Source organism: Aspergillus heteromorphus (assembly GCF_003184545.1).
Source record: "Aspergillus heteromorphus CBS 117.55 chromosome Unknown BO70scaffold_7, whole genome shotgun sequence".
Classification (NCBI taxonomy): Eukaryota; Fungi; Ascomycota; class Eurotiomycetes; order Eurotiales; family Aspergillaceae; genus Aspergillus; species Aspergillus heteromorphus.
In genome coordinates, this window is record NW_020290412.1 from 670,361 (window position 1) to 696,410 (window position 26,050).

Genomic DNA, 26,050 nt, shown 5'->3' on the forward strand with positions numbered 1-26,050 from the left:
GCTCGCCATTCCATGGCTGAGATGCTTTAGTCGGTGACCCGGACCGGGCCTCCAGAACCCTGGCGCCTAAACTCTGCAGACTCGACCAAGAGTGCGTGCAATGCCGTAATTGCCGTTGGCACTTGGTCTCCCCCCCCCCCCCCACGAGCCATGGTAACTTGCAAGGCTGAGCCAGTACTGGTGAAAACACGCAAATCCCCCGACACAGACTACTGAGAAGCAGAACGAACTCCCTCTGCGCCCCAGTGGGTCTGTCTTTACCCAGATCAGGCTGTGCCAGTCAGTGCACCGACCAAGCAGTTATATACGCCCCGGGCGTCCGGGGCCGCTCTTCCTTTCTCCATCCTCCCTCCTCCCTCCTCCTCCCTCCCCCCTCGTCCTCGCAACCATGAAGTCCGCCTCCGCCCTTCTACTCCCGCTGGCCTGCTTCGCCCACTCCGCCTATTCCCTCACCCTGCACGAGCGCGATGCCCCCGCCACCCTCCAGTTCGACATCGCCCGCCGTCAGGCCCCTGGCCGCGCGGCTTACAAGCGCTCAACCGCCAGCGCGGATATCGTCAACCTCGTGAGTCCCTTGGCCCTATCTCCCGCCCCCAGTTCCAGCTAACAACCTAACCCAGGCCACGAACCTCGGCTACACGATGAACCTCACGCTTGGCACTCCCGCCCAGAAAGTCAGCGTCACGCTCGACACCGGCAGCAGCGACCTGTGGGTCAACGCGGGCAATTCAACCACCTGTCCCTGCGAGTACGGCTCCTACAACCTCAACACCAGCTCCACATACAGCTACGTCAATAGCGACTTCGAGATCGAGTACGTCGACGGCAGCGGTGCATACGGTGACTATGTGACGGACACCCTCGCCTTCTCCAACGCCACCCTGAAGAACTTCCAGTTCGCCGTCGCCTACGAAAGTGACTCTGACGGTACGCCTCCCGGATTTCCCCCAAACCCAACCTTTCCTCCCCCCCGTGTCTAACCCCAAGCAGAAGGCGTCCTCGGTATTGGCTACACCACCGACGAAGCGTCCGAAGAATTCGACGTCTCCTATAAGAACCTCCCCCGCGCCCTGGTCTCCCAAGGCATCATCAACTCCGCGGCCTACAGTCTCTGGCTGGACGACCTCTCCTCCGGCGAAGGCTCGATCCTGTTCGGCGGCGTCAACACAGCCAAATACACCGGCAGCCTCAACACCCTCCCGATCGTGCCGGAGGACGGCGTGTACATCGAGTTCGCCGTCAACCTGACGGGCGTGCACCTGACGAAGAGTGGCGCGGCGGTGACGGTCAACAACACCAACTCGTTCCCGGTGGCGGGCGTGCTTGACAGCGGCACTGCGCTCACCTACATCCCGGACGGCGCAGCCGAGAGCATCTTCAACGCGGTGGGGGCGGTCTACAGTTCCGAGCTCGGCTACGCGCTCATTGAGTGCTCCGTGACGAAGGAAGACTTCGAGGTGATCTACGAGTTCGACGGGTTCAACATGACGGTGGACATCAGTGAACTGGTGCTGGACGATGACGACGGCAACATCTGCACCTTCGGCATCTCCACCCAAGGCGACAGCGATGTTCTCCTCGGCGACACCTTCCTGCGCAGCGCCTACGTCGTCTACGACCTCGCCAACAACGAGGTCTCCCTCGCCCAGGCCAACTTCGACCCGGGCGCCGACCACGTGCTGGAGATTGGATCCGGGTCTAACTCCGTTCCCCATGACTCCGGCACCGGCAGCAACTCCAGCAGCAAGAAGAGTCTGGCGGCGATGACGCGCCCCGATTTGACGGCTTTGGTGGGGGGTGTCGTAGCTGTCGGCATGCTATTGGCGCTGTAAATGACTTGATTTTTTTTTTCTTTTTACATATATATATATTTCCCGTGTTCATCTGACGATTTCTTTTTCTTTTTTTTTTTGATATCCCGACTGTGTATATTTACATGATATCCATATTCTTTCATTTAGCCTGTCTGTATATACATACAATAGAGCCTTCCGATTGGAAAACTTCTCGATTCTGTAGTCAATACGCCATCAGTATCTTTGTTCCTTATTATTGCTTAGTAGTAGTAGTAGTAGTGGCGGCGAACTCAAAGAGAACCAGGCAACAGCCAAAAGCCCAAAGCCAAAAAAAAACGCTGACGACAGCCCGAAAACCACTCGCCCAACCCCAACCAACCATCTCCCCCAGACTCCAGCCCTTGACGTCAAGCTGCATGTCTGCATCCCCCACACTCCCTCACAAGTCACACAAACACGCGGCGCCTGCTTCACCTTGTCGAAGAGAACCAACCCGATGAGTAATCATCCACGCATTAGTTAGTTAACTATTATGTAACCAGGCCAACATCTTATCGGTCTGGTCGGATTGCCTGATCTCAACGCCAAGCCCCCGCCGCTTCAACCGGATCGACGGAACTGCGGATCGTCTAGAATCGAATCCCTACACCCTGCAGCTTCAGCTTCGGCTTCAGCTTCAGTCAAATAGTTAACTACTTTTGCACCAGACCAGTAACCAGTCCCCCCCCCCCGCGATGTTGTCGTTTGCACCCCCGAAGCTCAGCAAGCTGCTGCCCTGGGGAGACCGCATGGTTTTTAACCTGCCTCCGATCAAGGTCCATGAGATCGATGTCGCCCAGGAGAAGCCCGCCCGCGCACTGAAACATCTCCTCAAATTGAACCACATCAACTACGCCATCTTGCACAATGAGCGCAAATTCCACAACCATGCCCCCCACGTTCGTTCATTCCCTGCCCCGCTCATCCGAACCCGAGACTGACTCGCGCAGATACTCAGTTCCTCTTTCCTGCAAGGCGCAGACGCGGAGGATCTGGGCCGTGTCTTCGACGCCGAGTCAAAGATGCTGGAACCCTGGGTGGATGCACCGGCGGAACTCAGCACCGAGGATTGGAGGGATTATCTGTCGTGCAGAGAGTATGTATCTTCTGATGCATCTGATGTACCTGCCTCCCAGCAGTGCAGTGATCGCGCCAGATGCGCAGCTAACTAACAACCCATGGGCTTCCAGATACCAACGCGCATTTGTAGACTTCTTCGAGGACGAACTCGTCCATCAGGGATATGACTGGAAGGAAGTCGTTATGGACTACTTGTTTTCCGGAAAGGAGCCATTGTTCAGTTCCATTGCTGTAGATCGTACGCTATGCCCACTCAACGACGTCCCCTTGGAAGAACTGACCTTACTGACTGACCATTCAACCCCAGTCGGACACCCCCTGATTCATCTCGCATATGCGTTCGAATTCTCCAGCCGCGAAGTGGCCATGGAGGCCCTCGCGTTAACCGCGACCTGCTACGGCAGCATCCACAAATACATCGACGACCCGTCTTACTCGCAAGCCGAGTCCTCGCACCAATCCACCTCCCTCTTCGAGATCCTGCGCAAAGTCCGCGCCGATAAGCGATTCCACGGCATCTTCGGCACCCCGGGGGGTCAGAACATGGAAATCCTCTTCCGCACCCACGAAGGTCTCCTCCTCGACCACTGGAATGCCTGGAAGATCGACGATCCTGTCACCCAGTTCCGCGAGAGCCAGGAACTCGCCGTGGCCATCCTGACCGCCACGCCCTCCGATCGCACTTCCGAACAGTACGATTTCTTCTTCGTCCACCTGCTCACCACCAGCCACGCCGTGCGCGTCCTCCTCCCCGTCATCCCGCCCCGCTTCCAAGTCTCCCTCGTGCGTCAGTGGTGGCTCCTCACGCTGTCGGTCTACATCGCGCAGCTTCGCCCCGAAATCGACCTCGACCGCATCCGTTCCTACGCCCTCGCCGGCCGCGACTGGTCCTGGACGGCCACGCAGGCTGTCAAGGGCCGGTTCTCTACCGATTCGCACTACGTCAAGGCCCTCCGGGCTTTCAAAGAATGCGCCAGTACCTGGGGCGACTCGGACGCGTTCTACCTGAAGGCTGCGGTCCGGTTTGGCGAGGAGTTTGATGGCTGGGGAGGATTTGTCTAGTCTAAGTAGAGATGACGGCTTGTCTTTGTCACGGGAGCGGCGTTTTACTTTTTTTAAATTTTGTCCTCCATCCTGGAGACTATATGCTACTGACTGATTTGGCGCTACTTCTTCCGCCGCGGATACCGCTTATGTTTCCCTCATCCCTTGTTTTCTTCTTCTTCTTCTTCTTCTGACCTATTGGAGTGTTACACTTAGCTGGCCTATGAAGCTCAGGGTCGTGTAATGATACCGAGCAACATGTCTCGGTCTTGGGTGGGGGGGAGGGGAATCTACTTCTGTAATGCCTGTAAGCAAGACATCACCTGGCAGGCGCGCCCCCCCCCCCCCCCCCCCCCCCATCCAACCTTAAGAAAATTAATATCGATATGGAATTACAACGGAATAAGGAGGAGTGAGAACAGAAACCGCTTCCTACCGTACTACCATACTACCGTACCGTTCCGGGGTCGCGATACGAGGACGTATGTACTTATCGATCTAGGTAACTAGTTACGGAGTAGAAGTTTTTTACAATGGTGTTGGAGTGTGTGGGATTAGGAGGGAAAAGGGAAGGGGGAACAAGGAACTGGAAGATTGCTACTATATGTACAATTTGAGGTTCTGGCTATACTTTGTACTTCCAAGTTGCGGTATCTAATATTATTATCTAGATAGCTTGCGGAGGGGCCGGCCACTCCAGTAGAAGTAGTTGGTTAGTGGCCCGCAATGATAATAAGCGGTGGACTACTACTGTATTACTATAGTACTCCGTACTGACTACTACTACAGTGGACTGTGGGGACTGGAGAACCCTGCCCCGCCTTCACTCCAGCCGACAACAACTTGGGACCCTGGACGTGTTCCCGTTAGGATCCGGAGACCTGGGTAGTAGCTTCAAGAAGAAGAAAAACGATGGCAAGTGAGGATGACCAAAACACAATTCGGCAACTCGACAGATCCCCTTTCCAAAAGAGGAAGTATTCTCCCACGTGACTCTCGTATTTTTCAGCTAAGCCCTTTTTATCGCTACAGTAGCCTTTAATTGGCGCAGGTGGAGAGGCGAGAATTAGTCATCAGGAACTTGCGGGACAGCATCCGGAAGTGTGAAAGTGAACGCCATCCAGAAATTGATCCTCTTGCAAACCAGCAAATCAACCAACTAAGCCTAAACGCGCCTCCAGTCGACACGCGTAATGGCGCCGCAGAAATCTGTGGCTGAGATGCCCCGTTCTATCCTGCCGCGTCTGACTTGGAACGGCTCCTCTGCACGCACTACCATCACTTCTCCCCAGACCACCGCTCTCTCAGTAAGGCGCCAACAGAGGCAGCAGTCTGCACGGAGCTGGACCCCTGTTGGACGGCAACTATACACCTCGCCTCACTCTTCCATACGCCTCGCCATAGCCGCCCACGGGATCGGCGCATCGTCAGTAACCGCCCGACGGTTGTCTGTATCCAGCCCCCGGCCGCCGAGCCCCCCAGCAACCCTATCCGATACAACGGTGTTTATGTCGCTACATTCAACCATGCTCGGAGAGCCTTCCACGCCTCAGCACCGCGTCAGCGGGATCACTATTTCGATACCTTGAAGTTTGTCCAACGCTTGAAGGATGAAGGGTTCAGCGAGGAACAGGCCGTTGCGATGATGAGGGTCCTGAATGATATTATCCAGGAATCTATTCAGAACTTGACCCGGACCATGGTCCTCCGAGAAGGTTAGTTGACCTTTGCTTTTTTTTGTTTCTCTTCATGGACCCCGCCCCCCCTCCCTCCGTCTTGTCACCTCACCTGTCGAGAAACCTCTCTTTTTCTTAGTATCGTGCTTTTCTGATATCACCTCCACAATAAACAGATACCGAACGATCCGCCTACACCCAGAAAGTCGATTTCGCCAAACTCCGCTCCGAACTTCTCAATGCAGACTCCACCGAAGCGCAACTAACTCGCTCATCGCATGAAAAGATCGCCGCTGATCTCGCCAAACTGAATTCCCGCCTCCGCGACGAGATCGGGCGCACGCAAGCGTCGGTGCGTCTTGATCTGAATCTCGAGAAAGGTCGGATCCGCGAAGAGGCAAACAGTCAGGAAATGCGTATCAAGGAGACCGAAACTCGAATCGAACAGGAGGTGGCGGGCTTGAGGGAGCGTGTGGAGGCCGTCAAGTTTTCCACTTTACAATGGCTCATGTAGGTGTCTGCATCGCACCCTCCATGAAGTATATAAAGCTGACATGCATTTTTTTTAGGGGTGTTTGCACCGGTACCGCGGCTCTGATTCTTGGTGCCTGGCGTCTTTTCATGTAACCCAACCCGGTGTAGGCCCGACTTCTCAACCCACTGTACATTATTACTCTCTTTTCTCTGCAGACTGCAGACCTGCTTAGGTATGGCGGGAGTTTAGGAGAGACCACAGCTGTTTTGATGTTGTTTTCTCTCCCTCCCTCCCTCCTCTCTCTCGTTTTCTTTCTTCCCCCCCCCCCCATATATCCCATTAGCGATTCCAGGGCTGCCGGCATCTTTGATTTTGTTATGTAAAGGAAGCATGATAGATATACTATGAGACAGGTTCACTGTTACTACTACTACTACTACTACTACTACTACTACTACTACTACTACTATCAACGGATAAATGACCCTCCAAATCCCAGCCAAACCAGTAGTACCCCGACCCTGTACTAGTTGCAATCCCTGACCGGCAAGCTCGTGCTGCTGCCCCAGGATTCAAGCCATGAAACGTCCAATCCAAAAGGACACTCAACAACGGCCGGGTGGCGCAATGGTAGCGCGCTGCCTTCCGGTGGCAGTGGTTGCGCGTTCGAGTCGCGTCTCGGTCGTTTCTTCTTGTTTTTACACCACCTCCTCCCTCTCCGCCTTGGGGTATCCAGTCGTTGAGTGAGGATGATCCTTCCTATCAGGACCCTACAGCAGACCTCACCGCCGGGCAGTATTCCATAACTAATAAGAAGGTTTCAGTCATGTGATTGGTTTGGTGCAATTTCTCAGTAATTCTTTTGATTGGCGGGAATTAGCTCCATCTGAAAGGCGGTGTGGACGACGGCAGGGTAGGGGAGGTAGATAGATAGTACAGTAGATAGTAATAATAATCCCCGACGGTTAACTAGTTAGCTCTCAATCACTACTTTAATAACCGGCTTCCCATCCTCATCCACCCCCTTCCCAGCCAGCGCGAAAGCCCGATCCCCATCCGCCAGCTTGATCTGATGCGTGACGACCAACCGCTCCACGGTCTCCAGATTCCCACTCGCCATGAGCTCAATCGCCGCCGGATACGCATACCCATCGTACCGAAACACGCCGATAATATCCACCTCGCGTAAGGCCGCCGCGCCCACAGGGAGCGTCTGCACAGGATTCCCCATGCCGATTTGCACCAACACCGCCCCGGCGGCGGCGGCATAGATCCCGGCCTGCACGCATGCCGGCACGCCCGTACAGTCATAGACACGGGCAAATCCAGCACCACCCGAAGACACCGACCGCTTCAACACGTCCGCCACGCGCTGCGCATTCTGCAGCGCGTACGCTGTCTGCTCCGCGGGCGGGGCATCTTTCGCGGGCGGAGGATTCGCAGGATCCGCCCTGGGAATCAGCGCCGTCTTCAGCCCCAGACCCAAGGACTCGGCGATGGCCAGCCTCGAGGCATCGATGTCCGCGACGACGATGGAGGAGAAACTCGCCGAGGTGGCGAGCGCGGACGCCAGGAGGAGACCGATGGCGCCGGCCCCGAAGATCAGCGCCGAGGTCTGTTCGCCGGTCAGCGATTGCGTGAGCTGTACCTCCTCCTCTGTGGGTGGGTGGGAGCGTCGAATGGCATGCAGACACACGGCCAGGGGCTCGACGAGCGCGCCGCCCGTGTATGAGACTGTGTCCGGGAGCGGGTGGCACAGGTCGGCGGGGTGGTTGGTCAGTTCCATCAGGGTGCCGTCGAGATGCGGATAGCTCTTGGCGCTGCTTCGGAATTTCATCTCCGGGCAGATGTTATAACGGCCTTGGTGGCAGAGGGGGCATTTTCGACAGGGGATTCCGACTTCCAGGGCGACCCGATCTCCGACTCGGTGCGTGGTTACGTCCGGCCCGATGGCTGTGATGATTCCGGAGGATTCGTGCCCGAGACACATCGGTGAGCGCACCACGAAGTCGCCATTCCGGCCGTGTGTGTAGTAGTGTAGGTCGGAGCCGCAGAGGCCGGTGGCGCGGATGGCAATTTGCACTTCCGTGCTGGTTGGAGGGGAGAGATGGCGGGATTCCTGGAGAGGGAATTGCGATGAGTTGGGAATACTGGGGAAGAGGGGGAGGGAGAGTCTTACTAGGCGGAGGTCTTTAGCACCGTGCAGGACAAGTGCCTGGGTGGTGTTTGGGGTGGTGGTCATTTTGAATAGAACGGACCGAATCTCTAGAGAAGGATGAAGAGAGAGAGAGAGATAGAGAGATAGACCGTGATTGATGCTGGCATCTGTTATTTATCCCCGACCCCATGTTGGTGGTGGGGGGAGGGAGGGGAACCGGACCTTCTCCGCGTCGGCTATTGACGCTGATGGCTCAATAGCCGATGGGATGCGGAATATCGTATTATCGCACGCCCAGTACCAGTCTTACTTACCCTGATTACCACCGTGGAGGACCGTTTCATCTTTTACTTGCCTGTTGACTGGTGGCATGATGATGTCATGGCAATGTAGCGGATAGATGAACCTGGACTGTGCATGGAGGGAGTAGATACTGTGTACACTGTACTCCGTATACACTGTACTTGGCTATAATACTCCATAGTGGGTAGCTCCATCCATGGTTCCAACCCCATGCCGCATGGGGTAAACAAAGTATATATACTAGATACTATGCCCCAGTCTTATTATTGTTTGTTTGTTGTTGTTGTTGTTGTTGTTGTTGTTGTTGTTGTTGTTGTTGCATCACCCAAGATGAAACAGCCGCCGACCCCTCATTTCGCTTCCATTTCCAGGAGGAACTGCAGCTTTCTGCAGCGGCTTCACATCTCACAGCGTCCCCCCCCCCCCCCCAACACCAATCACCACCGCCCTGCCACGGCTCGCTTAACCCATCATCATCCTGACATTTATCAACCGTGATCTCCCATCTCCTGATCTTCCCCACACCCCCCTCTTGTTCGTCCATGCCGTCGCCTCCCACACAATCACAACCATGGGATTACTGAGCCGCTTTCGCCGGCGGTCCAAGAGCCAGAGCCTCGGCCACAGCCACGGCGGGGTGGGGAATGTTGCCAACACCGACGACCATCTCTGCATCGACGCCGACCATCCCTTCGCTGCCCCCGACTTCTCCAAGAAACTCTCGCGGCCCCTGCTGGGCCGCATCTTCGCCTTCGTTTGTCCGCACACCGTCGACTACAGCTATGACGCCTCCGAGCAGTCCATGACTGAGGATGGCTGCATGCTCTGTGACATGCGCGACCTGGCCCACTGCGCCCTCGTCTGCAAGCGCTGGTACTTTGAGGCTCGATCGCTGCTGTATGTTCCCCCTCCTCCCCCATCGCCCAGTCACTCTCTCCCCAGTCCTGACCGACGATGGTCTCTGAAAGCTACGCCCACGTCCGCATCGACGCCGTCCACTACTGCCAGCTCGAGGTCGAGCTCGCCGCCAAACGCAAGCGCCGCTCCGTCTTCGATCGAAATGGCGAGGCGATCGACGCGCCTCAAGTACGCCTCCGCCTCTTTATGCAAGCCGTGCGCGACTCGCGAGACCTGGGGGCGATGGTGCTCTCCCTGCGGATGCCATATATGACCCGCGAGGCCAGCAAGGCCGAGATCGCGCGCACCATCTCCGTCACCCCCAACCTGCGTTACGTCGACCTGCCCGCGGGCATCTATAGCGACGACGCGTCGTGTCTGGCGCTGAAGCAGGAACTGATCGGCCGGTGCCCCGACCTGCGGCGAATGAGCTACCGATACGGCGCGGAGGCCAGCTTCGCGCAGCTGCCGGACACACACCTGTGGGGGAACCTGGAAGTGCTGGAGGTGTCGCGGCTGCAGATCGAGCCGCGCGTGCTGCGACTGGGGCTGGCCTCATTCTCCAGCCTGCGCGACCTCACCCTTGACGATCTCCCGTGGCTCGACGACTCGGCCTTTCTATACTCGGAGTCCCTCCCGCCTATCCCGCCCCTCCAGCGCCTCACCCTTCGCGATACCCCCAACGTCACGGCAAGCGGGCTTGCCGGCTTCTTCTCCCTCCCCGCCAACCGCAAGGCGCTGCAGTCCCTGACGCTGTCGTCCACAGGCGTGCTCCCCGCCACCCTATCCCCGATCCTGGCCGCCGCCCCGCAACTGCGCGCGCTGCTGGTCATCCAGGAAGTGACGCGGTCGTTCCCCGCCGACCGCATCCCGCCGCTGGCCTCCCGCTCCCTCCAACTGCTCCACTTTGAGATCTCCTCCCCCGCCGGCTCCAGCAACCTCCCCCCCGTCGCCGCCTCCCACTACACCTACCTGATCTCCTCCCTCATGTCCAACTCCCTTCCGGCCCTGCGCGACCTGTACGTCCGCGACGCCAGCTTCCCCGAGACCCTCCTCCTCGCGCCGCCGCCGCGGCTGTTCGGCGGCGACAGCGGCAATGGCCCGCCGTTCTTCAGCAGGGGGATCAGCCAGCCCCTGAACGTCTACAGCAAGGGACTGGACGAGCTGGAGTGGAACTTCACGCCCTACGAGCCGCCGTCGACCCGCGGCAACAGCCGCCGCGACAGCACCACGCGGCCGGTGAGCTTCCACGACGCGCAGCTGAGCCGCAGCTGGGGCGGTGAAGCGCGGAAGAGCGTCCTTGTCGGCAACGGGTTTGGCGGGTTCCTGGCCGTACCGGTGGACGATGGACGGCCCAAGAGCAGTGGGGGGTTGAGACGCGATAGTCGGCAGGATTTATGGCGGTGATCTAGAGATCTTTTACGCTCAGTACGTTAATGACGATACCAATGCCATGACCTCCTCCCGTGCTGCATACCACGGAATCCGTAATAGTTCTGCACCCCTACGTCCTCTCCTCCGGCTAGAGGCACGCAGATAGAGACAGACGATCATCGGCCGTGGGCACCGGTCTTTCCCCACAGCAACGACCCGCAGGGCCAGCACATGGTTCGTTAAGTATATATGTATGATTTGATAAGAATAACTCCCACATATTAGTTATAGAGAAACAGTAGTAGAGGATTTTCTGACCCCGTCAACATATTCCAATCTACTTACTGCACCTTACCCCTCGAATCGACGGGCCAGATCTCCTCAATGACGCCATCCCGATGCGCGTAATAAAAGTCATGCAGATTGATAGTCGGATCAATATGACTTGGGATCATCTCGACGCGATCCCCGATGTGTAGGTCAGGGGTTCCCTCGTCCCAAGTCAACGCGCCATGCTCATCGCCGAGATTCCGATGGCTGTACCGGGGGTCCTTACACTCCGCCAGCCCGCTATCGGTAGTCAAGGACTTCAACCCCGCATCGATCGTGACCTGCCTCCGCCCCTGGCGACTAACGACGGTCGCCAGGACGGTCAGACTATTGGAATAAAACCGCCCGACGGCATCGCGATAATCCGTATCCATGAAGATAAACGACCCGGGCTGCAACTCGGTGACGCCGGGGACGGAGGCGCAAAACTCCGCGGTGCCGGTCCCTCCGGTCGTCACGACGGAGATCTCGAAGCCCTCCCGCCGCAGCCGGTCCGCCGTGCCAACCAGAGTCCCCATCGCCGCCAAACACGCCCTCCGCCGCTCCTCCCGCTCGCCCACATGCTGCAAATGCCCCTCGTACCCCTGCACCCCGATCAGCCGCAACCGACCCAGCCCCGCCACCACCCGCGCCAGCCCCACCGCCGCCTCCTCCCCGTGCACCCCCGTCCGATGCAACCCCACATCCACATCCACCAGCACGTCCAACCCCTCCCTCTCCCCCAACCCCAACCCCTCCAGCGCCTCGTCTATCGCCCGCGCCCCCGCCTCGCTGTCCACCACCACCCGCAGCCGCCCGGGATACTTCTTCACCAGCTCCGCCAGCCGCTTCACCTTCGCCGCCCCGATGATCTCGCACGTGATCAGGATGTCTGTGAATCCCGCCGCCGTGATCGCCTCTGCTTCTGATACCTTGGCCACGCAGCAGCCGGTCGCCCCCGCGGCGACCAGTCGGTGCGCTAGGATCGCGCTCTTGGTGGTTTTCAGGTGTGGTCGGATCGAGACGCCCGTGGGGAGGAGTGTCGAGAAGAGCTTCGAGATGTTGCTTTCCATCAGTGCGAGGTCGACGATCATGCTGGGTGTGTCGAGCGTCGTGAGCGGGGAGCCGATTGTCGGGGCGTAGGGGGGCATTTTTGTTGGTTGGTTGGGTGGTTAGTTGGGTTTGTGGTGGTGGTGTTTGGCTGGTGGTGTTTGGCTGGTGGTGGCTGGTGGTGTTGGGATGACGAGTGAAGGAAGAAAGGAAGGAAGGAAGGAAAGGGAAGGAGGGGATATACTTATACTTATATCAACTCTATCTATCACCGTGCGCAAGGGGAGCTTCCTTGCGGAATGCGGAGGGGGGGACCGGCCAACAAACAATACATGCATGATACAATATTAATGACCGCGATAAGCGGTGGAGAACCCTACATACTATAATACATTACCCTACCCCGCCTCCACTAAATATCCACTTTGATAAGTCACTCACCCTCTGTTTGCGGTTGGCTATATTTACTCCGCACACTTCTGTATAGTATAAGATAAAGAATGTAAGGGGGGGGAAAAGAAGACCTTGGAATATGAGATTAGGCAGCAAGGTCTCATTGAAAGTTTCACAAAATATATATCATATATACCAAAGGAGTGAAGAGCCTAGGGTCACGGTATGTATACCTCCTAAATTTGGATAATAACTTACCTCCCTACTAATACATATCTCTCGGGATTAAAGAACTTCGTCTCCCTTCTTAGCTTAATTGCAATACTTCCATCTCTAATAATAATATGTGTACAGTATTTATCTCTAGCATCTCTCTAGCATCCCTCTAGCATCTCTAGTACCTCTCTAGTACCTCTCCAATGCCAATGCTAATGCTAGTCCGTCACGCCTTTTTCGCAACCTCGTTCTTGACCCACGCCTCCAACCCCCCAGCAGCAATGATCGCCTGCACATTCGCCGGCAACTCACCCACCTGCTCCGTCCAGCTCTCACCATCCTGTCCCTCCTTGACCTCAACAACACTGCGCCTGACATCCCACGTCAAAGTCCAGCCAGTGCGGCGGGTAGGCTGACGCTCTCCGAAGGTCGCGCGCAGGCGCTCAACCAGCCTAGGAACCTCGAGGCCCATAAGCGCGTTGTTGATGCTGTTCCGAGCAAAAATATTCCCGAAGCTGCCCGCCACAACAAGGGGGATCTGCTTCGCGAGGATAGCAGTAGCAGCTTGTTCTCTGGACGAACCGCATCCGAAGTTGAACCCGGCGACGACGATATCGTTCGGCTGGGCGGTGGTGGCGAACTCGGGGTCGTAGTTCATCATGCAGGCGGCTGCCATGTCGGACTTGGAGACGTTGTCTTGGTAGGTGAGTTTACCCGGGTAGATGCTGTCGGTGTCGAGGTTGTCCGCGTCGAGGAAGATGATTTCGCCGGTGATGCGCTCGGGGAAGCCCGGGAGGATCTCGGTGGCGGATTTGTCACCGGCACCATCGCCGGAAGAGGATTCAACGCGGTCGATGAGCGATTCCATTTGTTCGAGGATGTTGGTTAGTTCGTTTTCGGTTGTGCGGGCCTGGCCTGTGCCGAAGCCGTATTCTACGCCGGTGTAGTCCGTGGGGACTTCGTAGGAGCCGGGTCCGGAGATGATACCGCTGAGGGCACTGGCGGCGACGACTTCAGGGCTGGCAAGGTAGGCCTTCGCGTCGCGGGAGCCCATGCGGCCCTTGAAGTTGCGGTTGCTGGCGCTGATGCCGACTTCGCCGGGCTCAAGGAGGCCCTTGCCGAGGCCGATGCAGGGACCGCAGCCAGCGGGCAGGGGCTGGGCGCCCGCGTCGAGAAGAACTTGCCAGTCGCCTTTGGCTTCGGCAGCTTCTTGTTCGGGGGCGGAGGCGGCGGCGATGTAGAGTTGGACGCCGTCGGCGATCTTGGGGGTGGTGCCGGGGTTGGCGAGGGCTGCGTCCCTAAAGACCTTGGCAGCAGCGGCGAGATCGGAGGCGCGGGAGTTGGTGCAGGAGACGATGTAGGCGCGGTTGACCTTGATGTTCTGCTGAACGAGGTCGTTGAGGGGCGTGGCCACCTTAACGGAGTTGGGGCCGGAGACGTAGGGCGAGAGGGAGGAGAGGTTGAGGTACAGCTGCTTGGCGTATTGGGCGTCGGGGTCGGCGGCGAGGGGGTTGGCGAAGAGCTCGTCGATCCGTTCATGGGTGATGCGCTGGCGCGTCGTGCGGTCATCAAGCATGGCGGCCTCGGTGGCCTTGTAGCGCAGCCAGCGTTCCAGGGTGCGGTCAATCGGGAATAATCCTATTTACGTCAGTATCATTCACCAAGATCCGGGGTATTATTCAGGATCCTGACCTGTCAATGCCCCCCATTCCGTGGTCATGTTCGCGATGGTCAGACGGCTGTCGACCAGGAGACTGGCCATAGTCTCCTCAGAGCCAGTGAACTCGATGGCGTGGTTAAGAACGTCGCTGTTGAAGAGTCCGCACAGCGCGACGATCACGTCCTTGCCTGTCACGCCTACGGGGAGGGTTCCGGTGAAGGTCACCCGCGCGACGGGGGGAATCTGCCACCATGTCCGCGACGTCGCCCAGATACTGCTGGCGTCGGTGCGCACAACCGCCGTGCCGAGACCTGAAAGAATGGTTAGCCTGTCTGATGGGGTTAGGTGTTAAAAGACAGGGATGGATCGTACAGCCGACTCCTCCGTAGTGATTCGAATGGCTGTCCGAAGCGACCGCCATGGTGCCGGGAAACGCGTATCCCTCCTCGACCATGACCTGGTGTCCGATACCGCGACCGGCGGGGTAGAAGTCGATGCCGTGCTCCTTGGCGAAGTCCTCGATCTGCTGGTATTTCTTGAGGTTGGCGGGGGTGGTGTTTTGGACGTCATGGTCAAGGGTCATGACGATCTGCTTGGGGTTGTGGACGTGGGTGGCGCCCATGGACATGAACTTGAGGGCGACGGGCCACGAGTTGTCGTGGGTCATGCAATACTGGGGGGCCAGACTGATGTAGTCGCCGCTGCGGACGAGCTTGCCTTCGGGAAGGCCAACCGCATAGCGCTGGACGATCTTCTCGGTGAGGGTCTGCTTTCCGGAGGGAGGTAGGGGAGAGGCATTCTCGAGCTGGGAGGGGAAGGCATCGACACGTCGGATGGCGGTGGTGCTGAGGGGGCGTGATGGGAGGGCTGTCGGAGCAGATCGAAGTTGCTGAGGGATTATGCTGTGCGGGAGCACGATGGCTGGGATGCGCCTCGGCCAAAGCTGGGGAGTCAGGTGTCAGATCTGGTATGTGGTCGGGTGGTCGGCAGATAAAGAGCGGTACTCACCGGCCTGCGCATCACGGTGGTGAGACGCGTCGCCATGCTCGTGATTAAAATTGAAGACGGGGATGCAAAGGGAAAAGTTTCCAACGTCGGTCGCGCAGAATCGAGATTGGGGGGGGTCAGGTGACCCGGGGCGAGCCAAGCCTCTTTTCGCCATTTCCAAGCAGGGCGCTGCAGCCGGTATCGGGGATTCGAACATTTGCGGTGACTCATGGGCCAGTCCCCGCCGCGGCTGTGGAGAGAGAGCCTCCAAGGCTCCAAGTCTATTTCGGCCCGGGCGAATCAGGGACCGGATTATGGAGAACGTCTTTAAACCCATTATCATTGGCCAGGCATAAGATCGGCAAGAATAATGACATTCATCTTGAGTAATCAAGGTATCTAGCTTAATTTGATCTTTGATTTATGATTATGATTATGATTATGATAATTACTAAGATGCCGACAAATATTATGGTACTCATGATCTTATCTATCGGGCCGGCGCCGAGTCCCTGTTTGTCTCTTTCCGCCCATGCTAGGAGTTTCCGGGAGTCGTCTTCTCCAAAATTGTCTTCATCATCTCATTGCCCAGCTTCACGGCCTCGGGGAATTGGGGAGCGAAGTACTGCTGGATCCGCTCGAACCGGTCGCGGTAGGACTCGAAATCGCCGAATGATACGCAGTCAGACCAGGCCTGGGAGGTAAGAGTGACGTTAGTGGATGCTGCAGGTCAGAGCATTTAAGTCTATCCCTTATATGCGTGCAATGCAGGATAGGGGACGTGCAAGCGGTCATGGCTGGGGGAGTGGGGGCCCTAAACTGAAGGGAACAGTCGGTACTTACCCGAGCTGCAAAGGTAAACTCCAGGTCATCGGACCGGAACGTCTTATCGTCGATGGCGGTGTCCAATGCCTGTTCAAGAATGTCGGGATTACGAAACAGGTATTCCGTGACACCCAGCCAGAGACGAAAGAGCTGCATGTCGGACCGCCGCAGTTAGTTAGATGAAACAATGGAGCATTTGGTTTTAGGGTATGGGTGGGTATTTAGCCGAGAGGCACTCACAGGTGTAGAACAGATCATATGGTCGTATGGGACAATTCCAAGTTTAGACCAACAATCGACAATGGCCAGCAGACTGAGATGGCTGTTTGGGGGAGATTCCTCACGAGCCCTGTTTGACAGCGAGAATTGGTCAAGGACTTGGTCCTTTAACAGCAGATCCTGCCCATCTGTGCCCGCCTTAAACACGGCCTCTCCTGCAGCCTTGACGCGACGCTTGAGCTCCTCGCGCCGCCCCTCGATCATAAGCTTGTAGAGCTCCGTCACCGACTCGGCGTACTGCCGGATTTGCTTCTTCGCGGCCGGGTTGAGAATGGCAAGACCGGCATAAACGTGCCACTTGTTGGAGTAGATGCGCAATGTAATGTTAATCTTGACGTTCTCAATGCCTCCCACCCAGCGGTTGATTTCCCACGGGAACTGCTGGTTTGCCTGCCACGCGGTTCCCATGCTGAGGAAAGCGGCATGGGTGACAGCTTGGGTATCGGCAGTAATACGGTCATGCATCTCTCCCGTGAGGAGAACGAATTCGGATTCAAAGCATGATAGGACTTCTCGCACAAAGTCAAGGCTCTCATCCGAGGCGCGGTGCTTGATCAGGACCTAGACACAGCGTTATCATACTAGGCCCGTTGATGGCATTCAGCAAAAGGCATACCAGAGGTTGACCTTTGGGATTGACTTTAGGGCCGTGGAGCGAATGGCAGGACACGACTTCTACATCCGGGGGGAGGTGCTTATCGAATGCAGCGAGCTCAGGAGCCTTGCAGGACGTTTGGCCTCCAACAATTGCGCCGACCTTGGTAGCTTTCGACAAGTCAGACAGGCATTATTCGCGGAAGTAAGGACGCAGCCTCGCGTTGAAAAGGACATACATGGGCCATACTCAGCCACTACCCTGTCGATCACACCGGCTTCTACACTGTATATGATATAATCGCTAACCCTTGAAACCAGGTGCCCGTTCGGAAGGATAGTAACACCTTTCTTTCAAAAAGTAATGAGTTTATGTATAGACAGCATGAGCTGCGAGTCAAAACATACTTGGGATTTAAATTCCTTCTGTAGATCCTCATAAAGATCAAGTTTGTCACATGCATTAATCCTTTTATAAAAAATAATATAAATAGTCAGTACAGCTAATTAAGCTCTAAAAAAAATACGAAGTAAAGTCCTGATAGATAGAAATATTAGTACGAAATCAAAACAGCAGATAACGGAGACGAATCAAAGATTGGTTTTTGGTTTCAGACAAAAAAAAGTAAGGTAGCTGAGATGTTACATCATTGACGGACTGGCAGATTTGCAACCGCCAGAATGGGTAGGAAGCTAGCTACCAGTCCATGCTCGAGCCAAATGCACTCAAGTCATCATCCAAACGGGGAGGCGAAGGCGTGGAGGGGGGAAGATATGAGGGGTAGAAGGCTTACCTATTATTAAAAGCAGACCACGAGGGCATATTGTTGAAAACACCAGAAGGAACATCAGAACATCATTACCTCCAACCTGCTTCGCTGAGACGAAGGGCGTACATCTTGCCCATGTCTCCCATTCCGATGATGCCAATGGAGGCAGTCTCCTTGGTGAAGCCCATCTTGGCTGGAAGTCCTTCAGTCCTGTTGGTGAGAACCGATGGATGCCGTTTAACAAACTCAGTTGGGCCAATGAGTGAACCAGCACACAAGGCACGGAGTCTTGCTGCTGTTTGCCTGCTTGGGTCTGGTTGAGGAGTGGAAGATAGAAAGCTGAGGACGCGGCAGAAAAATTTAAATAGTGCTTGGAAGCTCGACTCCGGCCCGACTGCGACCCGACGCGGCGCCAATAATATTACGCATTCAGTGTTACCCCGGCTGTCAGATTATGATTCATCGACGCCGAGTCGTTGACAGCCTCAGGCTGTTCCAGGCCGGGCACGACCGAGGGCCGACGGCCAGCCAATCAGGAGATGAGCCACAGTGGGTAGGCCACGCGCCATTCATTTTCTGTACCCAAGCCAACGGCGGCCGCATTGACTTCCTACTTTTCTTTCTTGTCCTCCATATTCCATTAATATTGCTCGGCCACTGTTACTCAAGTCTTATCAATCTAAATAAATCTACGTGGAGCTGAATGTGTCAGAGGACTCTTCATCTAAATGGTCATGTGTTTTGGTTACATGTGTTTGGTCGTTGCACTAGGTACTGCCAAGGCGGTGAGACATCGTTGCGGGTCCTCACCTCTTAATGCAACTAGTATACTCATTACCTGCATCATAAAATCCTCATTTCAACCTATGCAGTCTGCAATACGGACAAAGAAATCCAAAGTACCTACTACTGATACTGATTAAGGTACAGGTATATTACCCCGCCATCGCACTGTAGCCGACCTTCGTCTCTCATTTCCCCAGACTTAGTTGTATTAGTGAATCTCACTGAATTTCCAGCAATATTCAACCAGTATCATCACATGGACTAGTTACTCCATATCTTTTCTTCTCCACTCTATTTCTGCCACATACACGACCGAGAAGTCAGGATGGAGTGAGTACTAGTAATTTTTCTACCGTTGGTTGTATTGATTTCCGCCCCAGTTTGCCGATTTGCTTTTTAGCTGCTAGAACATGGCCGTGGAATAAATTGCATCAAGAAAAGATCTATACACCGTGCGCCCCGATCGAACCTCAGTGTCCTTGCCGTTTATGAAGACTGAGCCATCTTCCCCTTCCTCCCTCCAGCGGCTGCGTAGGCCGCAGCCCGCTTGCTGCTGCGGTTGTTTGGCTTGCCCTTCGAACCACGGCTCTTGGTCTTGACCCGGATGCGCGAAGCACCGCCTTCAGTGGCTCGATGACCTTCGAACACCAGCGAATTCTGCGAGATGGAAGTCTTTCCCGCGGCCTTCAGCTTGGCGGCACCGGCTCGGCCAAAGAGTCGCCCAGCGCGACCCTGGAGGGTCTTATCGGAGTTGGCCAGGGACTTTCCTTGGCCGCCATTGTCCTCGCGCCTCTTCTGGGGCCTCTTGGCTCGCACCACGCGAAGTTTACGCGGGAGCATGGGCGGATATTGCTTACCATTCAGCAAAAGAGCCTCCTCCACGCAATTCTGATCATAAAACTGGACGTAGGCAAATCCTTTGCCGACACGAGTGGCACGGTCCCGGACCACCCGAACCGACTCAATGTTGTTCTTTGATTTGTCCTTCTTCGAGCCACCTGTGTGCGCATTGAAGTGCCGCCAAAGACCCTCTTCCACATCGGCGGGCTCTCTCTTCTTCTTTTTGTTTTCGTCATCCGGCTTGGTCTCGTTGTCCATGAAATCCAGGTTACCCACAAACACACACCGCTTGTGATCGGTCGCGGCTGGATGCGCGACACTGTCGACACGCAGATGCCGGTCCAGGACGACCGTGCCGTTCAGCGCCGCGGGCGCCTTCCGCGCTGCTTGCACGGAGCTGTAGACAACGTATGCGTTGGTGCAGGGGGTCGTGTCGTCCAGAACATCCTGGTTGGCAAACGAAGCTCGCTTGGGAAGCAGGCCACCGCTAGAAAAGGCCGTAGAGCGGAAGCGGATTGACTCCACCTTGTGAGGCCCCGTAGACTCGGGGAGCGTAGAGAAGAAGGACGCCATGTGCTTGAGGAGGGTCTTCTTCGCCGTTTTAGACTTGATGGCCTCGCTAGACACGTTGCCCAGGAACACCGTCCGGTTGGACTTATCAACTTCCTTGGATTCGGCATCGCCACCCTGGCTCTCATGCTTCGGGACCGCCGTTTTCTCCTCCTCCTCATCCTCCGAGCTCTCCTCGCCGCCTTCGGACTCCTCTTCTGTCGTTCCCTGGTCTTGCTCGCCATCGGAAGTCTTCTGTCGCTTAGACTTCTCCTTCTGGCGCTTGTCATCTTCCTTTTTCTGCTCCTTCTCTATGCGGCGCATGTATGTATCCTCAACGTCCTCGCCGGCGGTTCTCTTGCGTTTTCGGGTGGAGGCATCGGCAGCCACCGGAGTCGGCTCACTGCCAGCATCGCTCTCAGCTTCCGGAGCCTCGAGCATCTCGTCGTCCTCCGGTTCCGAAATCTCCTCCTCGGCATCCTCGTCCTCATCCTTCTCCGCGGCCCGCTTGGGGAAGGGAAGGGGAGCTGTGATCGTCGGGGGCTTTACTGGGCCAGCCTAAGATGCCCAATTGGGCACTGTTAGTCTCAAGGATATCTGTGGGCGACATGGATGATATGTTACGCACACTGGTCTGGAACAAAGCAGCTAGAGCTGGATCCATGGAGGCGCTTCCCCCCAGGAGGGGAAGAGAGGCATCTTTCTTGCCCATGACGATAACTTCTAGGGATCCCTTCCCTGTGTAGTAAATAATGGAGAGGCCAGAGGGGGGGTGACCGGCAGATGTGCTACTGTCGAGCTTCTAGACTTTTGCTGCCTTGGCGTCTTGATTCCGACTTTTCATTCTTTTTCCGTTTTCTCTCTTTTTTTTTTCCCGGACTAGTCTTGGCGATAGCACCTGGGGGTGGTCACGTGGGGCTGATAACGCCGGAGCCTGACAGTGGCTGTGCCATCCTGGTGGCTGTGGGAATCTGACACGTGATAGATCACGTGCTTGACTGTCAAACATGGTCATGTGACTTTATGTGGTTGTCGTTGCTGTTGTACTCCGCACGCCATAACCCACGTGACCGTACTCAGTGGGAGCCGATGACGGCGATTCGGGGGCATTTTGATTGGCCGGAAATGGCGTATGAGTCACGGCGGAAAACTTGGACGATAAGAGCCGGCCGCTTGCCGTCATCGCCTTTCCTACGTAATAGTTTGATCTCCTACATTATTCCTCTATTCCTCCCCCCTCCTTTTTTTTTGCCATCTCCTCTTCTCTGTCTTCCCATCCTCAACCCGCCCAATAACCGCACTTATGGTCGCCAAGCCATCCGCTACTCCTGGGCAACTCCGTCAGTTCTCCCCCAATCCTGCTTTCCCCATCCCCCTGCCATTTTGATCTGGACGGCTACTAAATCCCGTAGAGAGGGTCGACGCGCAACCTGAAAATCCCTATTCCGGGCTGATCACTGAACAATCCATCGTCGTTGTTCCTTCCTTTACCCTCGAGTCGGGCGTGACTTTGCACAATGTACCCGTGGCCTACACCACGCGAGGCGAACTTTCCCCGGAGCGCGACAATGCATTGGTGATTTGCCATGCTCTCAGTGGGAGTGCGGATGTGGCAGACTGGTGGGGTCCTCTGCTTGGTGGGCCTGGACAGGCCTTCGACACTTCCCGGTTTTATGTCATCTGCCTGAACAGCTTGGGAAGTCCGTACGGAAGCGCCAGCGCTGTGACCTACAAAAATGGTGACCCGGAGCAGGGCTTGTATGGTCCGGAATTCCCTCTCACTACGGTCCGTGATGATGTGAAGTAAGTCACTGTCCCTTACTAAAGTTCATCAATGGGACGCTCGGCTTATACAGACTAGAATCCATAAGATTGTGCTGGACGACTTGGGTGTCCGCCAGATTGCAGCTGTGGTGGGCGGCTCCATGGGCGGCATGCTTACCTTGGAGTATGCCTACTTTGGAAAGGACTATGTCCGCGCCATTGTCCCGATTGCGACTTCTGCTCGTCACTCTGCCTGGTGCATCAGCTGGGGCGAGGCTCAACGCCAGAGTATCTATAGTGACCCGAAGTATGAGGATGGTTACTTTCCGTTCGACAACCCGCCGGCCACAGGACTTGGCGCTGCGCGCATGTCGGCTCTTCTTACATACCGCAGCCGTAACTCGTTCGAGTCCCGCTTCGGCAGAAATGTGCCGGATCCCTCTAAGCAGCAGACCATCAATGGCACCGAAAGGTTGCCGACCCCCCCTAACGAGCATTGGGCCATTCACAATGACGGACACCGGGGCAGTGAGCGCAGCTCACCTACCCCCCAACAGGAAGTCCAACAGTCTGAGATTCAGTTCCAGGACCCGCAGTTTTCCGGGGCCAAGACTTTCAGCAAGACAATTGAGACCAATAGCTCTCAGAAACGTCTCCCAACTTACTTCTCAGCGCAGTCGTACCTCCGGTACCAGGGAGAGAAGTTTGTGAAGCGATTCGATGCCAACTGCTATATTGCCATTACCCGCAAGCTGGACACACACGACGTGTCGAGACACCGAGTCAGTTCGACGTCGGAGAACCCCATCCGAGAGGCCTTGTCCCAGATCGAACAGCCCGCTCTGGTATTGGGGATTGAGAGTGACGGACTGTTTACCTTTGAGGAACAGCAAGAAGTTGCGGCAGGCATTCCTGACTCGCGCCTTCGACGGATTGAGAGCCCCGAAGGCCACGACGCGTTTCTCCTCCAGTTTGAACAGGTCAACCGCTATATACTCGAGTTTTTCCGCGAAGTTTTGCCCGACATCATGTCCAAGGCTCCTGCCGAAGGAGTCCTGGTTGCGGACGGAGTGAATAAGCTAACGAAGAGCAGCACGTTCGGTGAAGCAGAGGTAGAAGACATCACGGCGTGGTAAACTGACTTGCAGTCCCGATAACAACTGGCGGATTACAGCCTTTTATTGTCTGCCTGATATCCAGCAGAGGGAAGTATGCCTCGGCCTGTCTCTCGGCAAAGAGAGGGCACGCCGGCGGCTTCGGACCCCGCCGTGATCAGGCGCCTGCAGTCTTGTTCTTCATTATTTTATCTCCAGCCGGAGAGATGAGCATTAACTGCCTCTCTTATTAATCTCTACAGATACGGCTGTAAAAGAAGCATCCAACTGCTCTCTATCAGATAGCCCTTGGGAAAAGTGCTCAAGGGTGGTAGGCGACCTTTCATACAAAAGAGTTTGATCATACATAGATACATATGGAGAATAGCAAATGTTTCCATGTAATGCCCCCCCAGGCCTAGGGGTACACTTAATCTTAATCGTAACCGCACCTCTGAAGCCTCTCAGCCACAAGCTCTCCCGCCTGGGCTTGTAAACCTACGTTACAGCTTACTATGGCTGCTGGAAACCACAGCTCTTGCATCGGCCCACTCCCGCCAAGCCCAACGCTGCTGTGCATCCATCCATCCATCTCCTGCAGTACTCACCAAAGTCAAACACACCCGTCACTATTAGTACTTTGCCGAATCGACAGAGCTTAGTCTACTTATGGGGGCGGTGAGTCTGCTCTAAGCTCGACGCGACTGAGCGCTCCTACTGTTATGTACTTAGGATTCAGCCAGATTAGATGAGTTTGTCCACCAATCAGTCAGCATGGCTGCTCTTGGCTGTGCCAAAGTACACAGTTAGCGTGGGGGTCCAGCAATTTGCATCACACTCGTTGTAGTCACACCAACCTAGACACAGGGCACGCTAATTTACACGTCTAAGCAATATCCGGCAACGACAGCTCGACATCCATGGCATCCTTAATCTTCTCCGCGACCTCCTCCGCCTGCTTGGCGTCCAACCGGCCCAACGGCTTGCGCGGGAACCCTCCATACCCATAATAGCTCTGAATGGCACTCTTCGTGCCCGGGATAGCTGCCTTTGTAAGTACCCAGTCAGCCTTACTCAATAGCTCCTGTGCCTCCATGGCCTCTGCGAATTTCCCCTCTCCCCACAAGTCAAAAATCCTCACACATAGCTTCGGGATAACATTTGCGCCTCCGGCCAGGATAGCCGACCCGCCCGATACCAACGTCTGCAGGGAGAAATCCGCAATGCCCCCGAACGCCACATACGGATGATTCTCGACGGCCTTGGTCTTGGGGAACTTCCTCTCCTTCGGCCCTAACGACGACGCGGGGACAATAGCGTGCAACGCCGATGCCACGCGGGTCAACTTCCCTGTGTTCGCGCAAGTAAACTTCGTCCCCACGATATTCGGGTGCTGCGAGATCTTGATGATCAGATCCGAGTCCATATCAATTCCCGCCACCGCACCCGGGTAGTTGTAGAGAATGATCGGGATGGGCGACTTATCGGCCACTGCGGTGAAGAACTCGTACAGGGTGTCGTCGTTGCCCACGGCGTAGCGGTAGTAACTGGGTGGCACGATCAGGGCGTATTCGGCCCCGGCGGACGCGGATTCACTGCACAGGTCAATTGTGCCCCGGATGGACTGTTCCGAGGCCCCCGCGATGACTGGCACGTTGGAGAATCCAGCTTCGACCAGGGCGGACCGGGTTTCGCTGATGACGGTTTGACGTTCGGATCGCGTGAGGTGGACGGCTTCGCCGTTGGAGCCCATACAGACGAGTCCGACAAGACCGGCTTTGGCGAGCCGGACGGCATGGCGCCGGATGGTGGGGATGTCGAGGTCTTCGGTGGAGGGAGTAAAAAAGGTCATGGTTGGGGCGTAGACGCCCGGGCGGAGGGGGGTGCGGGTCATTCTGAGGAGGTTAGAAGTGAGCTGGAGATGGGTTAGAGGGGGGGAAACGTACTTGATAGCTGTGGTGTGAGTCAATGCGTGTAAACAGGTTAGTGTGATGTGGAATTGATCAATAGTCGTGGTGGAAGAGGCGTGTTGCACCGGAGATTTATATAGAGCCATCAATCACCCCTCATTTACCCCGCGTGGCCGGCCGTACGGTTTCGTATCATCCCACGTCTCCACCGTCCCGGAGCTATTTCTCCACCAATGATAGTCCGTCGGTGGCTGAGTTTCCTGTTTGGTCGGTATCAAACGCCGACTGCAGCGTTTTCGAGCAGAAGGGTCGGTAATTGGAAACGAGGAAAGAAAAGCAAAGGATTGGGTAAGAAAACCCCCTGATTCGAGTCGAGAACAGAACAAAGGGATTCTTGCACATGTCTGTTCTTCCACCATTAATATACCATTGCCATCTTGTAAAGTTGTAGTATACCACGCCGGATCGGCTAATGACCCCGCAGAGCCCGGCCACGGTAAGCTTCTCTTTTATAATCCAATTTCTGCCTCTCCCCGACCTGCTTCTCAAATCTCATCTACTTTAGACATATATACGTACCCAGCAGCAAGCACAATGGCTCCCCCGACCCAGAAGCCTAAAAAGTCGCCATCGACGCGCTCCCCGCCGGCTCCGCCATCACCATTTTCACCACCCCATCCATTACCCCATACAGACCAAGCCTGCCACCCAGCTCCTTCACGACCACCTGTATCTCCTCGTCGAATCCCACAAGCATAACGTTGTCGTCTACATTGAGATAAAGTCCCAATAAAGGAGCCACTCGAATGCATATCTTGAAGAAAGTGATGTCTCAAAAGGCCCGGGAACGCCTAAGAAGGTCGGCATCGTAGAAGAGGTAAAAGATCGGTGATGATGGCGAGCCCTGCGTGATGCCGGTCGCCACCGGGCATTCCGCCGCAGGGCTCTCTTGCAGATTGAGGATGGTATGCCAGTGCCTTAAAAAAGCTGCCGATTCAGTTAACACTTGACAATAGGGATCAGCACACGTCGTTTTCGGGAATCGTGGAGGAAACTGTGGCGAGAGATGTTATAAAGTATTATATACTACTCCTGACATGTCAGGGATTAACAGGGTTCATTTGCAATCACCTACGCTTCCACTGCGCCACGCTGTATACGCCTTAAGGGTTAGATGCATCA

The 26,050-nt window shown here is 55.8% G+C and overlaps 11 protein-coding genes and 1 non-coding gene across 12 annotated transcripts; 6 read left to right on the top strand and 6 right to left on the bottom strand.

Annotated features, from left to right (window-relative positions):
* Positions 1-155: 155 nt before the first annotated feature.
* BO70DRAFT_360540 (pepsin-like aspartic protease) lies at positions 156-1,922 on the top strand. The gene is made up of 3 exons (XM_025542801.1): positions 156-565; positions 621-927; positions 991-1,922. The coding sequence occupies exons 1-3, from the start codon at positions 389-391 to the stop codon at positions 1,830-1,832; spliced, it is 1,326 nt and encodes a 441-aa protein (XP_025401062.1). The 5' UTR covers positions 156-388; the 3' UTR covers positions 1,833-1,922.
* Positions 1,923-2,465: 543 nt separating this feature from the next.
* On the top strand, positions 2,466-4,192 carry BO70DRAFT_360541 (questin oxidase family protein). The gene is made up of 4 exons (XM_025542802.1): positions 2,466-2,734; positions 2,786-2,931; positions 3,026-3,153; positions 3,223-4,192. The coding sequence occupies exons 1-4, from the start codon at positions 2,531-2,533 to the stop codon at positions 3,975-3,977; spliced, it is 1,233 nt and encodes a 410-aa protein (XP_025401063.1). The 5' UTR covers positions 2,466-2,530; the 3' UTR covers positions 3,978-4,192.
* Positions 4,193-5,152: 960 nt separating this feature from the next.
* BO70DRAFT_386121 (CCDC90 family protein) lies at positions 5,153-6,424 on the top strand (the record flags this gene model as incomplete). Its single annotated transcript, XM_025545797.1, has 4 exons — positions 5,153-5,389; positions 5,419-5,674; positions 5,812-6,145; positions 6,205-6,424. The coding sequence occupies 4 exons, from the start codon at positions 5,153-5,155 to the stop codon at positions 6,260-6,262; spliced, it is 885 nt and encodes a 294-aa protein (XP_025401064.1). The 3' UTR covers positions 6,263-6,424.
* A 299-nt stretch (positions 6,425-6,723) lies between these two features.
* BO70DRAFT_t109 lies at positions 6,724-6,795 on the top strand. Its single transcript has one exon. It is a non-coding gene; the product is annotated as a tRNA-Arg (tRNA).
* Positions 6,796-7,083: 288 nt separating this feature from the next.
* Positions 7,084-8,441, bottom strand: BO70DRAFT_360544 (NAD(P)-dependent alcohol dehydrogenase; the record flags this gene model as incomplete). Its single annotated transcript, XM_025542803.1, has 2 exons — positions 8,290-8,441; positions 7,084-8,229 (listed from the first exon to the last, which is right to left on the bottom strand). The coding sequence occupies exons 1-2, from the start codon at positions 8,350-8,352 to the stop codon at positions 7,084-7,086; spliced, it is 1,209 nt and encodes a 402-aa protein (XP_025401065.1). The 5' UTR covers positions 8,353-8,441.
* A 586-nt stretch (positions 8,442-9,027) lies between these two features.
* Positions 9,028-11,016, top strand: BO70DRAFT_311658 (F-box domain protein). The gene is made up of 2 exons (XM_025540191.1): positions 9,028-9,468; positions 9,540-11,016. The coding sequence occupies exons 1-2, from the start codon at positions 9,143-9,145 to the stop codon at positions 10,873-10,875; spliced, it is 1,662 nt and encodes a 553-aa protein (XP_025401066.1). The 5' UTR covers positions 9,028-9,142; the 3' UTR covers positions 10,876-11,016.
* Positions 11,017-11,080: 64 nt separating this feature from the next.
* BO70DRAFT_311661 (DSD1 family PLP-dependent enzyme) lies at positions 11,081-12,550 on the bottom strand. Its single transcript, XM_025540192.1, has one exon. The coding sequence runs from the start codon at positions 12,300-12,302 to the stop codon at positions 11,184-11,186; it is 1,119 nt and encodes a 372-aa protein (XP_025401067.1). The 5' UTR covers positions 12,303-12,550; the 3' UTR covers positions 11,081-11,183.
* A 347-nt stretch (positions 12,551-12,897) lies between these two features.
* On the bottom strand, positions 12,898-15,519 carry lysF (homoaconitase LysF). The gene is made up of 4 exons (XM_025542804.1): positions 15,479-15,519; positions 14,843-15,413; positions 14,503-14,781; positions 12,898-14,448 (listed from the first exon to the last, which is right to left on the bottom strand). The coding sequence occupies exons 1-4, from the start codon at positions 15,488-15,490 to the stop codon at positions 13,037-13,039; spliced, it is 2,274 nt and encodes a 757-aa protein (XP_025401068.1). The 5' UTR covers positions 15,491-15,519; the 3' UTR covers positions 12,898-13,036.
* A 353-nt stretch (positions 15,520-15,872) lies between these two features.
* Positions 15,873-18,282, bottom strand: BO70DRAFT_360547 (prephenate dehydrogenase (NADP(+))). The gene is made up of 7 exons (XM_025542805.1): positions 18,019-18,282; positions 17,564-17,624; positions 17,395-17,506; positions 17,178-17,326; positions 16,523-17,122; positions 16,301-16,432; positions 15,873-16,151 (listed from the first exon to the last, which is right to left on the bottom strand). The coding sequence occupies exons 1-7, from the start codon at positions 18,111-18,113 to the stop codon at positions 15,993-15,995; spliced, it is 1,308 nt and encodes a 435-aa protein (XP_025401069.1). The 5' UTR covers positions 18,114-18,282; the 3' UTR covers positions 15,873-15,992.
* Positions 18,283-18,941: 659 nt separating this feature from the next.
* Positions 18,942-20,930, bottom strand: nop12 (rRNA-processing protein NOP12). The gene is made up of 2 exons (XM_025542806.1): positions 20,729-20,930; positions 18,942-20,658 (listed from the first exon to the last, which is right to left on the bottom strand). Exons 1-2 carry the CDS (start codon positions 20,810-20,812, stop codon positions 19,198-19,200), a joined length of 1,545 nt encoding a protein of 514 aa, XP_025401070.1. The 5' UTR covers positions 20,813-20,930; the 3' UTR covers positions 18,942-19,197.
* Positions 20,931-21,301: 371 nt separating this feature from the next.
* Positions 21,302-23,363, top strand: met2 (homoserine O-acetyltransferase). Its single transcript, XM_025542807.1, has 3 exons — positions 21,302-21,440; positions 21,513-21,903; positions 21,962-23,363. Exons 1-3 carry the CDS (start codon positions 21,404-21,406, stop codon positions 22,998-23,000), a joined length of 1,467 nt encoding a protein of 488 aa, XP_025401071.1. The 5' UTR covers positions 21,302-21,403; the 3' UTR covers positions 23,001-23,363.
* Positions 23,364-23,750: 387 nt separating this feature from the next.
* BO70DRAFT_333375 (dihydrodipicolinate synthase family protein) lies at positions 23,751-24,960 on the bottom strand. The gene is made up of 2 exons (XM_025540973.1): positions 24,905-24,960; positions 23,751-24,853 (listed from the first exon to the last, which is right to left on the bottom strand). Exon 2 carries the CDS (start codon positions 24,850-24,852, stop codon positions 23,845-23,847), a length of 1,008 nt encoding a protein of 335 aa, XP_025401072.1. The 5' UTR covers position 24,853; positions 24,905-24,960; the 3' UTR covers positions 23,751-23,844.
* Positions 24,961-26,050: the final 1,090 nt, after the last annotated feature.